At 38.2% G+C, this 12,887-nt stretch overlaps 1 protein-coding gene across 2 annotated transcripts in view; it reads left to right on the top strand.

Moving 5' to 3' along the window:
• Nucleotides 1-12,887, top strand: part of usp10 (ubiquitin specific peptidase 10) — a 34,324-nt gene that overhangs the window by 8,162 nt on the left and 13,275 nt on the right. The window contains exons 2-5 of one of the 2 annotated variants that reach the window (XM_068315121.1): nt 4,811-4,879; nt 5,072-5,117; nt 5,472-5,531; nt 8,928-10,163. In XM_068315121.1, the coding sequence (XP_068171222.1) occupies nt 4,811-4,879; nt 5,072-5,117; nt 5,472-5,531; nt 8,928-10,163 (1,411 nt within the window). The remainder of the gene's footprint in view (nt 1-4,810; nt 4,880-5,071; nt 5,118-5,471; nt 5,532-8,927; nt 10,164-12,887) is intronic. The other variant, XM_068315131.1, reaches the window with a different exon arrangement.

Consider the following 12,887-nt stretch of genomic DNA (forward strand, 5'->3'; position numbering starts at 1 on the left):
TGTCCCCTGCTATGGTTAATAAAAAGATTGCTACAGCAGCACATTTTTGTGGTATGGCTAGGTTATACTAAAATGAAGTGGAGTGATCTATGTTTTAAGTCAAGTAATAAAAACAAAGTGACTTTATTTCAGACAACATTCATTACTTATCTGGTTTTGACTAGAATGCAAATTCAGTATTTTGTGAGGTACATTTATCTCATCTGAATGTTGATTTCCAAATTCCAGAGTTGGCAATAGCAAATGTCCCGTAGGGAAGGCTTCATGTGCATTTGGATTGAAGCTGTTGATGGAAAGTATTTAATAATTTTTCAGTGCTGTAGTTGTGCAGATATTCTGAACCATAGTGTTTTTTCCATTGAAACTTGTGACACTATCCTTTATGTTAAACATTTTAAAATAATTAGTTTACCTGGTTTATTTTATCTGCTGCTGAAATTCATCAATCCTATCTGGAGGTTCCAAATTTCGTCTGGCTTCACCTCCATGTGCCCAATGCCATCAGCAAAGGTATTGCATCTACACATGAGGACAGTCTTCCCTTTAGAAGGACACAAATAGCTTTTTAGACAGTCAGAAATTATATGGTGACTCAGCCCATGTAATGTTGACAGGATGTAGGTACCATACTAACAGGATTAGATGTCTACAGCATACCACAGACCTGAACCTTGGTTTATCTTATCAGGTCTGACACAAGCACACACACAAAGGTAGTCCTCGAGATACAAACAGTCAATTTATAAACATTTTTAGATATGAACAACCGTGCACTGCCATATCCAACAACTGTAGTTCTCCTTTCTGCCACAACTCACGCCAAGCGTATCATTAACACCCGATAGATTAAGATTTCCCATGTCCTGCCAAAGTAACTCAGGAAATGATTTTTAAAAATTTTTTAAATTTTAAATTTATATACTGGTTTGATCCCCGAAGGGAAATTAAGACTTATATTAAGTCTTAATTAAGTCTTATATTTCCCTGAAGGGAAATATAAGACTAAGGCCCCGTCCACATGATGCTGGAACTTTTTGAAAACGCAACTTTTTTTACCCGGCATCGAAAATGATTCGCATCCACATGACAGCGTTTTCAAAAAAATCTCCGTCCACACGTAAATGCATCAGTGCATTGATCAACACGTGTATAAGCAGAACAACTCCGAGAACGACAGGAGAGAGGACCGGGACGTGTGGAAATTCACGCTGTTCCTCCTGAAGGACGATCTTTATCACAGATTTCTCCCACGGGCAGACAGCGCATCCCGGTCTGACCCAGAACTGGCGTAGGCGTCTTTGGCGAGGAACGTGAATGAATGAATGAATGAATGAATGAATGAATAAATACATATATAAACCTTATGACACATAAAGAAACAGATAAACAAATATTTAAGTGCAAAGCATGTTTATCAACGTATATTCGACGTGGAGCTGTTACACAGGTGCTGGTCATATAATTAGAATCTCATCAAAAAGTTAATTTATTTCAGTAATTCCATTCAAAAAGTGAAACTTGTATAATGTATACATTCATTCCACACACACTGATTATTTCAAGTGTTTTTTTTAATTTTGATGATTATAACTGACAATGAAAACCCCAGATTCAGTATCTCAGAAAATTAAAATATTACGCAAGACCAATACAAAAAAAGGATTTCTAGAAATGTTGGCCAACTGAAAAGTATGAGGATGAAAACTATGAGCATATACAGCACTCAATACTTAGTTGTGGCTCCTTTTGCCTGAATTACTGCAGCAATGCGGCGTGACATGGATATGCCAAGTCCTGTTGGAAAATTAAATCTGCATCTCCATAAAGTTGCTCAGCAGCAGGAAGCATAAAGTGCTCTAAAACTTCCTGGTAGACGGCTGCGTTGACCTTGGACCTCAGAAAACACAGTGGACCAACACCAGCAGATGACATGGCACCCCAAACCATCACTGACTGGAAACTTTACACTGGACCTGAAGTAACGTGGATTCCGTGCCTCTCCTCTCTTCCTCCAGACTCTGGGACCTTGATTTCCAAAGGAAATGCAAATTTTACTTTCATCAGAGAACATAACTTTGGACCACTCAGCAGCAGTCCAATCCTTTTTGTCTTTAGCCCAGGCAAGACGCTTCTGATGCTGTCTCTTGTTCAAGAGTGGCTTGACACAAGGAATGCGACAGCTGAAACCCATGTCTTGCATACGTCTGTGTGTGGTGGTTTTTGAAGCACTGACTCCAGCTGCAGTCCACTCTTTGTGAATCTCCCCCATATTTTTGAATGGGTTTTGTTTCACAATCCTCTCCAGGGTACGGTTATCCCTATTGCTTGTACACTTTTTTCTACCACATCTTTTCCTTCCCTTTGCCTCTCCATTAATGTGCTTGGACACAGAGATCTGTGAACAGCCAGCCTCTTTAGCAATGACCTTTTGTGTCTTGCCTTCCTTGTGCAAGGTGTCAATGGTCATCTTTTGGACAACTGTCAAGTCAGCAGTCTTCCCCATGATTGTGTAGCCTACAGAACTAGACTGAGGCCCCATCCACACGATGACGGATTGTCACAAATTTCCCCACTGTGGGACAATTAAGGTCTATTATTATTATTATTATTATTTTGAAAATGCAACTTTTTAAAAACGCATCAAACGATTCGCGTCCACATGACAGCGTTTTCAAAAAAATCAGTCTGTGTGGAATGAATGTATACATTATACAAGTTTCACTTTTTGAATGGAATTACTGAAATAAATCAGCTTTTTGATGATATTCTAATTATATGACCAGCACCTGTACATCGGAAAATAGCCGGTTTTAGCTCCGTTTGTACACATAGATTCGGGTCACATGCATGACGTCATAGTTGTTTTGGTCCCAGGGACACGCCCCCCGGATAAAAAAAGATGCGGATACAGTGTCTATATGACAACGCAGACCCAGCATTTTCAAAAAATTCCACCTTTGCCAGCGTTTTCAAAAAGGTTGTTTTCATTCCAGATATCTGCGTTGTCGTGTGAACGGAAGGCGTAAACGCAACAAAAAAGTTGTGGCATCGTGTGGACGGCGCCTAGGGCCCCGTTCAGACTGCAGGCATATCAGATTTTCTTCCATATCTAATCTTTAGGGATGACTGTTCAGACTGCTTTTTAGCAAGTGTCCAAATGCGATCCGGCTCTGTTCAGACTAACGCTGAACTCGGAATGTTTTGCTGTTTGATGTTAACTATTGTTCTAGTTAACTGAGAAATTTAATCAATGTAAAACAGTAATAAAGTGTAAGGTGGTGTGTTGAACTTTTAATTACCAGGAAGCGTATCAGCTCATCATACACATAAGTTTGGTGGAATACCTCAGTGGCTTGAAGCTTGTTTAACCTCCACATCCCTGAGGATAAAATTCATTGAGCAGAGGTAGAGATGTTAGTTACATTATGGTACTACAGTATTTTATTTTATTTGTGTTGTTTTTATGTTATTGTTTCCTGTAAACTGTAGTGAATAGTGAAAACTAATAATGGCATTTAAATGACCTCAAATGGCTTACAAACATCATCTCGGAACTAATAATGTTTGTAGGTTGAGGACTGTGCGTGTAAAGTCTTATCTAATATGGAGTGTGCATGCATATGTTGTCATCAATAAACTGTATGGAAATCATACAGATGCCGAATCCGATAGCATCCTCACTCCAAACCTACAGCAGAGGAGGCTTAGTGTTGTATGTATGGCACATGTAGAAAAAGGCGAAGGGACATTCTTTCTGTTGTGATTGCATTAGCCATCCCAAGGCTGTTGGATTATGGTTGGCTGTTTGTCGCTTGTAGTGCCATTTCAGCAATGTGGGCCCTTGTGCGGGGGCCTCATTTGCAAAGAGTTACATATGCTTGAGCTGCACTTTCTTTTCTCTGTGCCTCCCTTTTCACGATACACTGAGAGGATTAATGGCACGGCTAGTGACTTCATTTTATCTTTCCTGTATCACTGTTTTGCATGCACCTGTGTATGCGTATGAGGCAGTGCTAAAGTTCATCTACCAATGGTAGAGTAAAGCTGCATTTATTCATTTTTATCAGACTAGGATGGGCATTTCAAGCAAAAATGCTTATTAGTACTCACATGACCCTAGTTTACTATTCAACTACCTACAAATTTGTCATTTTTTATGACAAACCAATCATCTTATATAGTGCACTTTTTATGATTCCATTAATATTCCAATATTCAATCATTTCCCTTGCCTATATTCTATTATATAATAATAGGATGAGAAAATGTTGGTTGAGCAGCTCAGTGCGACAAGTCTGTAGCTGATGCAGGAAGGAAGTTTGGCTTTAGTGTTCTTCAAATCAGACATGCACATCAAATATATGGAAAGCTCAGATGGACCTTACTGGAGATGTCATGATTCTTAAACTTCATTATACACTTTTGTGTATGAGTATACTATGGTATACATACAATATGCAATATAGAATATAGAGTTCAAAGCTTCTTTGTGTTCACAAATATAATTGAATGTATTGTCATGAGCATATGAGGCATGAAAAACTTTTGGATGAGGATTGAGAAAGTGAAATAAATTAACAATTTTTTATTATATTTTAGATTAAGGCTTTTAAAAACATTTCCATAAATCCTTAAAAATTACTAAACAGATTTCATGAAAAATTGTGGATAAATTTATTAGCCTGTGTACAGAGCCAGTGTCTATGTGTGGGGAATACATGTCTACTTATAAGTTTACATCTTATACAGGTTTTTGTTGCTTTTTTTCCTGTCTTGTAAACTAATGATTTATATGGATTTCTTCCTACAGTACATATTTGGGGAATTCAGCCCTGATGAGATCAATCAGTTTTTTGTGACTCCACGATGTTATGTTGAGGTAAGGAGCCAGACTGACTATTTAATCTCAAAGCATTGTAATAATTGCGCAACTTTTGCAGATTGGATCATTTTGAGGTTCTGCTCACCTCTTGTGGTTTAAGTTCTCTGAAAAATTGATTGTAGATTCTAAATAATGGTGGTAGTTTTTAATTTGCTTCTGTTAAACCAAAGGTTTCCTCTGTCTTCACAGCTTCCTCCGTTCAATGACAAAATCCATTGTGTCACTCAGTCTTCTGGTATGTACATTTTAAATTCACAATAGTAGCATATAGTGTTTGCACCAGAAAATTTGCTAAAATTACTTACTATCTCTTAGGAAATGGCATCACTAAAGTTGTCTAAGACGTCCTTTTAAATTGTAAAGTGGATAGATTTCTTTTGTACATTTACACATACAGTATGTGTTGTTTAGCATTTATTACTACTAGGTATTGATCATTTCACATTTAATTGTTTTAAGAATACATCAGTCATTTTAGTACTTCAGATTTTGAGCCACCAAATAAAATTGTATTAGCTGCCACCTGTCTTTGAAATGGTACCAGTTTGTTATTACAATTGTCTTACTTTTATTTGTATTGATTATTTAGGAAGTTACTGCACTCCTGCTGTACCTTATATAATGGAGTCTATGGGACTGCAGGTTTGCGGTGAGTTAAGGGGTTTGACATCCTCTGACTTGACTAGCTGTTATACATTTGCTTTAAAACTAAAAATCCAGGTTTCAAAAACTGGTGGCTTTCTGTTTCTTGCCTACTGGTAAAATCTATAGCTTTGCATGTATCTTGTCTCCTTTCAAATAATGCATTTTCTCCTCTGCAGGGCTCCAAATTAAATCGAAACTGGGTTGAATTTTTCATGATTCAAGATAATGTTTTGTTTGTTGGTGTACATTTTAGCCTTTTCAAGGTTTTTTGGCTAAAAGCAATGTTACACTTATGGGGTGTGATTTGAGAAACACTAACAGTTCTAATTGCATTGGTTTAATAACTGCTGTGTTCATACTTAACCCCTGCAGTTTTTAAGGATTGGGTGACCAGTCAACTGTGTCATGATGAAAGTTTTTTGGATTGCTTGAGCTTGCTAATATTTCCTTTTATTCATCTTCACACTTTCCAACTCTGACTGCAGAATCACTCTATTTAAGCTTCCATACTAAACATTCAATTTAAATGGAACTACACTTGCTTTGTACTAATGACATACATTTGATTACATGTGTTGTCCTGTGATGGAAGGCGTTGGTAACATTTGAGAAATATAAATATTCGAGTTTTCAAAGAAATTGTGTTTGCAAATGTGCGGTAGTTGATGAACTCAATGAAAGTCGACAAAAAAAAAACAAGTCGACAACATGTCTACAATAAATGTAGTCTGACATTTTCATTTACACGCATCTCTAAAATGAGTACAATATTTAAAATGCACTGTTTTCTTTCCATATTTCTTTTATAACACTTATTAATAGAAAGATAAATCAGCTATTGTGCTCAGCTGCGAAATTGCCATAGTTTTGAATAACTGCAGTTCCAGTGAGCTGTGATATTATGCAATTCTTCAGTCAGACGACTAGATTATCATACTGTACAATACCATAATTGTATGGACCGTCGGTTCTCAACTGGTACAACTGGTTCACAGTACAAATCAAAACAACATTTATAACCCTGAGGAGGAACATGACATCTACATGCTCAAAAATGACTAATGTTGAACATGAGAAAAACAAAAGGACCCTACTCTGTCTTTCAAAGATAGGCTGTGATGAATGTTGGAATATCAGTCAACAATTTATATCAGTCAACAAATTTGACTGCAAGAGTGGTGAAAAACTGACCAAGATATCCCAGCACTCGAACTGGGAAGGTCTTCCTACACCAAATTTATATTTTAGTGTCTTGTCTCATGACAGTTCCACCAGCTGATGCTCTTAATTGCTCAACAACCTGATACTTTCTACTTTGACGTTGAAGTTATCGTATATCTGGTCATCGGTGTTATTATATTTCTCAGGATAGTTGTCCACAAACTGAGATTTCAGATACTTTTTAGCAGTGGTGTCCAGCAGCTTTGATACATTTGAGCAACATGTTCAGTCTGTCTTTGAGTGAATGATTTACCTAGAGCAAAATTAATTTTTCTTCCCCACCCTTGAACTCAACAGTTTTGTTTGACTGTTCAAAATATTTCATCCTTTCCCGTGCACAGACAAGTTTAATGTGTTGAGTTGTTGAAACACATCAGCAAGCGACACAACTCACAGGTGCCAAATTTCATTATCAGTTTGGCGTGATGGGAGTTGTTCTCTGAGAGGAAAGTCCATTATTTTAGTTCTTAAAATCATGACACCACCTCACACACCACAATTAAACTAAAATGAGTCCAGATTAGAATGATGAATTGTTATCAATGATTCTAATTTTGAAAAATGCCCAGGACAAATTGTTTCCCTGATAAATCTCTTGAATATCTGATTCATTTTGAATAGCCATAAGGTCCAAACCACACTTTTTGAGGCATTCCAGAATGTGGTATCTGTGATACAATATGTGGTTCTAATTTATAATCTAACGGTAAGTGCAAGTGATCCCAATGTAGTTTAGTTCTTACGTTTTTCAGTATATTTTGATGATTTCTTGAATATTGTCATTATTCTGGATGATTTGGCCATCAGGATTAAGATTGTCTCAAAATATTGAGTATGATAGAAGAGCCATTTGAAACTGTTGACCACTACGTAGAACCCATGACTCCCCCAAGTTGCCACAGTTCTTTTCAATTTTACAGTAAACTTAACATCAGCTATGAACATGATCTTTATAAAAATATGTTCGGCAGTTTATGTGTAATTGGTAAAAATGCTGATGTAAGCATTAAAACGTTCACAATAAAATAAAAACAAATATATCAATGCACTTATCTTGCCCACAAAAACTTTTATGGTTTTTTTTTTTTGCACGTTTCCAACGTTTCAAGTTTTCTGGTACAGTGCGCCCTCGTTCCTCATGGTTAATGCGTTCCAGGAACCACACGCAATTAACGAATTCCGGTATAGAACTACGAACTATTTATCTTATTATATGCAGTAATTTAAACGTTTATGAACCCTCCCCATGTTGCATCCATGTTGCAGTGATGACTGCAACATCCTGTTAATACATATGATCCTGTCAAAAGAGCTTTCGATGGTCTGTTAATTCAAAAATTATTTTACATGTAGTCCTCAACCTACGAACACAATTGGTTCCAAGAGGTCATTTATAAGCTGACTTGTTTGTAAGTTATTTACTGACTTTTGAGCTCGAATTGCATTTGAGGTAATTTAAACACCATTACTACTCGAAGTAGGAAAGTACTATCCCCTGAGACGTACCAGAAACAATAACAGGCCATTAATAACAAAACAATGAAATAAAATTAAGGCACAGGTTGTTTTAAGTTGTTCTCAATTATACGTAGGTCGGCTTTTAAAAAAAATTACACATAAAATCAAAGATCAAGTTTATTTCACTTGACTTAACGTCTGTCCACCACAAATGTTGGACTCGTAAAGTCCCTTAGAAAAGATTTAAAACACATGGTATTGTAATTCAATTTTTAAAATTGGAGGAGGAGGGAGGAGTTATTGTCGGTCAGATGCGGAGTTGACGTTGCTGCCACTACCACTATCTTCACTAGCTTTTTCTTTATCAGCCAGGATAAACAGAGTATCCAAGGAAGAGAAGCCTCATGCGCTGCGACACTCAGAGACAAGACAACAAGAAGGGGGAGATGAGTAGTGGAGATGCACATAGGCAGCGGTGGTGCTTGGTAGGGGGGGGGGGGGGGTGGCACATAGAGAAACTAGAGTACTCTGATAGGGTGGCATGCAATTGTTTGTATCTATGAATGTTTGTATCTTGAGGACTACCTGTTAATTTTTTGACTATTTTTTAAAATTTTTATTTATATGCTTGTTTTTTAAACTTAATTCTGACATGCTATACATATTGTTCATAAATGCATCTAACATGCTTCTAATTAAATCTATACAATGTTATCTGCAGCCGAAGACTATCAGCACATCGAGTTTGGTGTTGACGAGGTGATGGATGCCAAGGCTATTGGGGTGAACGACCCTTTATACAAGGTGTCGAGCACACTCAACCCACAGGCTCCGGAGTTCATCTTAGGATGCCAGTCGGGCCCAAAGGCTCAGCAGACAGCTCTCCCAGCAGCCGATGTCCCTGATGGAACCCTCTTCGACTCACTAGAAGGTTCTGACTTACAGGCGTCAGCTATGGATAATCATCAGGCCTGCCAGGACATGGATGGGCTCCCTGGCAGCCTAGGACAGCGAGAGAGGAAGAAAAAGAAAAAACGACCACCAGGGTACTACAACTACCTGGACCCATCTACTGGCGGCAACAACAACAGCAGCAGCAGTGCAGCAGATGGGACGCCTGTGAGAGCACTGGTGAATGGCCATGCACTGGGTGGCGCACACCACAGTGCTGAAGATGTGGACTGTAAGGCTGAACTTACAGGGGTTGAGCTTTCCATGACCGGACCTGTCTCAACATCAACAGCTGCTATGGCAGCAGCCAAGTTTGCCCCTACATCCACTGCCAATGACAGGACTTGTGATAGCCCTGATGACTCTTCTTTGGACTTTACAAGTGGCACTGCCTCTTTATCAGATGGCAACAATGCAACGTCCTCCTCTTCATCCTCTTCTCAAAGCAGAGTGATGACAGAGGAGCTGAGGACTGCAGATCAGCCGCCAGATCATTTGACTCCACAGAGTCCCGAACTGTCAGAAAGTCCACACAGTCCTTGCTCCAAATCACCTCCACCTTCAGCTGCTGTGGCCTCCTCCCCTGTAGCCACCTCTATTACAACTGCTGAACTGGAGGGTAGGCAGTTGGCAGACAATGGTGTGGTCAATGGGATACCAGAGTCTGACAACCCTGTCAGTGCAGATGGGTACAAAGAAGACTGTGAGAGAGGAGATCAGGTTCAGCATGTCCCCTTAGACTCTGCTGCTAAGCCTGTAGTAACAGAGCAGGCTCATTCTCCTGCAATGACAGCTGCACCTACTGCCAATCTCCCCAAATCTTGGGCTAGCCTTTTCCACAACTCCAAACCTCTGCCTGGGGGCCCTCAGGCCTTTGTGGAGGTAAAGAGTGTTGTGGAAGTCGTGTCTCCCTCTGTTGCAACACCTGAGCAGCCTGGGAAAGTTGGGGAGATCAGAGATGACCCTGTCCATGTATCAGAGGATCCTATGGCCCCTAAACTTGCAGGTATTATATAAAGACATAAATTTTGAACCGCTCTTCATATCAGTTTTATTTAGTTTCAGATTGAAGTGTTTTGCAGTCGTATGCGTTGCTGCTATATTTACACCCCCTCCACTTGATGGCAATGTTGAGTTGACTGAACTGCTTCTACTCTTTATATTGAAGTGGTACTTCCTAACATTTTGATTTTTTTAGAAGATTGGAAAGAACCTGACTATATTGTGTTGATTATCCCGTATAATATAAAAATATGTTTAAGTGTAAGTTATGAGTTGCTGAATCTGCTGAGTATTGACTTACCATAAGTCAAACTAACAAGTTGCGCTTATGATCAAGAAATTCAAAAACTGAACACTAGATGGTGATGCCACATCTAGAATTGCTCAAATGTTCAGGCATCAGTCACCATTGTAAGCTCACCTTGTCAGGAAAAGAAAGCTAAAGCATTGATAGGTGATTAATTTTCTAAAGATGTTGATATTTTATAACACACTTTTATACACACACTCTTAAGTATGATGATCACGTTATGTGTAAATGCGTATCTCATATTTAACTTTTATTTCAAGTTGCAGTTTAAAAGCGGTACTATGAGTTAATTTTTGTATTTGCATAGTTAGACATTCCAATAGCATTTATACAGGAGATGCAGTTTTACATTCAGACGTTCAACTTCCAGAGAGGTTGGTGTATAGAAAGAGTAAGTCTGCAGAGTAACAGGTGTAGTGTCAGGGGGAAATGCGCTTCATTTAGCCAGAACGGAAGATAATTAGTTTTAGAACCATCGCATCGATCAGATATGACAAGTAGCAATAGGACAATTGGCTAGATAATTGATTAGCACCATCAGATCCACACAATGGCCAACAGAACAGCGATTCTTGTTGCATGTTTTACCCATTAACTCTACCCCATTGCCTACCTTTCTCCTTCCTAGCAGTAGAGACAAAAATGAAAATGTTCACATACAGAACCACAATTTAGATCTTACAAACCAACGCAACATGTGCAATTCTGTTGCAATCGGGCACTCTATCTCCCTAGTGTAATGCTAAGTATTTGAAATGATCCTATCTGTATGATGTAGTTATGTTGCGTGTATGTACATATTATGGACTATGTACAGTTTTTCTCCCAACTGGCAAGAGATTTCTTTAAACATGTAATCCGTTAAATTCAGACGTTTTGGATTTGAGTTCTACTTTAAACATAATTTGTTTCAGTATTTCTGTCAGTCTATTGGGATCTCAATATAATTTTGATCCCATTGGAGTTGATTATAATCTCTTTTTGAATATTTGATTACTGTTGAATGACTAAATGCTTACAGGCCCACTATGTTCTCTTGCTTTCGTATATTTTGCACCACAGAATTCCTGATCTACTACTAGTCCATGATCTGCTGAAGTATAATTTAAACAGAACTTTTTTAAATTAAGGGTAATGAGCTGCAGCCATTATATTTTAAATTTAGTGGTGTTAATTGCTGCATGGGACTAATTTAGTGAAAAGGAGGTTAAGTCAGCAGTGGTGAGAAGCCCCTCTGCTTTATGTAAAATTATGGCAAAGCTGTCATTGTCCCAGACACTAAGCTGGCACAAGTTTTCTTTACCAGAAAGTTGGTCTGAACTCTAAAGTGTTCAGAGCAACATTTTAGAGTTGCTAAAAATGTGAAAAAGCAGAGTTAGGCATTAGGCCAACCAAAATGCGTTTGCCTAATGCCTAACTCTTTGAATCACAAGATTAATCTGGATCTTGCGTGCTGTAGTTTTTCCTGGTGCATCACTGTGCTCACAGCTGAATTGTGACTTGTTCCTTCAACATTACATACTTAAATTACATTTAGTTGTAAACTTTTACAGGAGTGATTCATTAAAATTCTCCATTCTTATTGAATCTTTTCATCGATTTAAGTATTCTCTTCTATTTTGTAAAAAGTACCTATTGTCCACACCCCATCTGTTTTAAGTACCCAGTGGATTCCCCTTGAAATATTTTTAGGCCCAGTGGCAAGAGCAGACAGAAACTATGTACACACACCAGAAGTTTGGCTTTTTCCATGTGAAAAGCTTAAAACAGATAGATCATAGGAGAGGATGACTCAGTAAACGGCATTTATTGTGGACTACCACACCTCACCAGGAGACGTTACAGCAAATAAACTAGATTCTGTGGTTAGCTAACTTAAATATATTGAACTTTTGTAATTCCCACATCATTTGTCCCATGTCTGTACCTCACCTTTGTTCTTCACCTGTACTTTATTGAACTTTTTAACTTTTTTTTTTTTTTATTTTTTAAAAAGCTACGCATTTTGGTTGGCCTAATGCCTAACTCTGCTTTTAACATTTTAGGCAGCACGAGGCTCATAGTAGCTGAGGTAATTCATTCTGGGCCTAATAAACCTGGATTATTGTGGGGAATCCACCACAGCAGCTGTTCAATGGATTTGCTTGGCTAGTTAACATTAGCTGATTACTAGCATTATTATTATTATTATTATTATTATTATTATTACTATGTCAGGTTCACAGATCAACCATTATAATCATCTATGATTGATGATACGAAGTAAAAATCCTCATTTCTCCAGTCCAGTCCGACTGAACATCACAGCAGAAGTCATTCAAATTGTCCTAAGTTTAAGGAGACAGCGGAGTGGGGTGGGCAATTTCGTTCCACATTATTGTTAAAGTTATATGCTTATGACCCTGAACCTTGTGACAA

This window comes from Antennarius striatus, chromosome 1 (genome assembly GCF_040054535.1).
Source record: "Antennarius striatus isolate MH-2024 chromosome 1, ASM4005453v1, whole genome shotgun sequence".
NCBI classification, from domain to species: Eukaryota; Metazoa; Chordata; class Actinopteri; order Lophiiformes; family Antennariidae; genus Antennarius; species Antennarius striatus.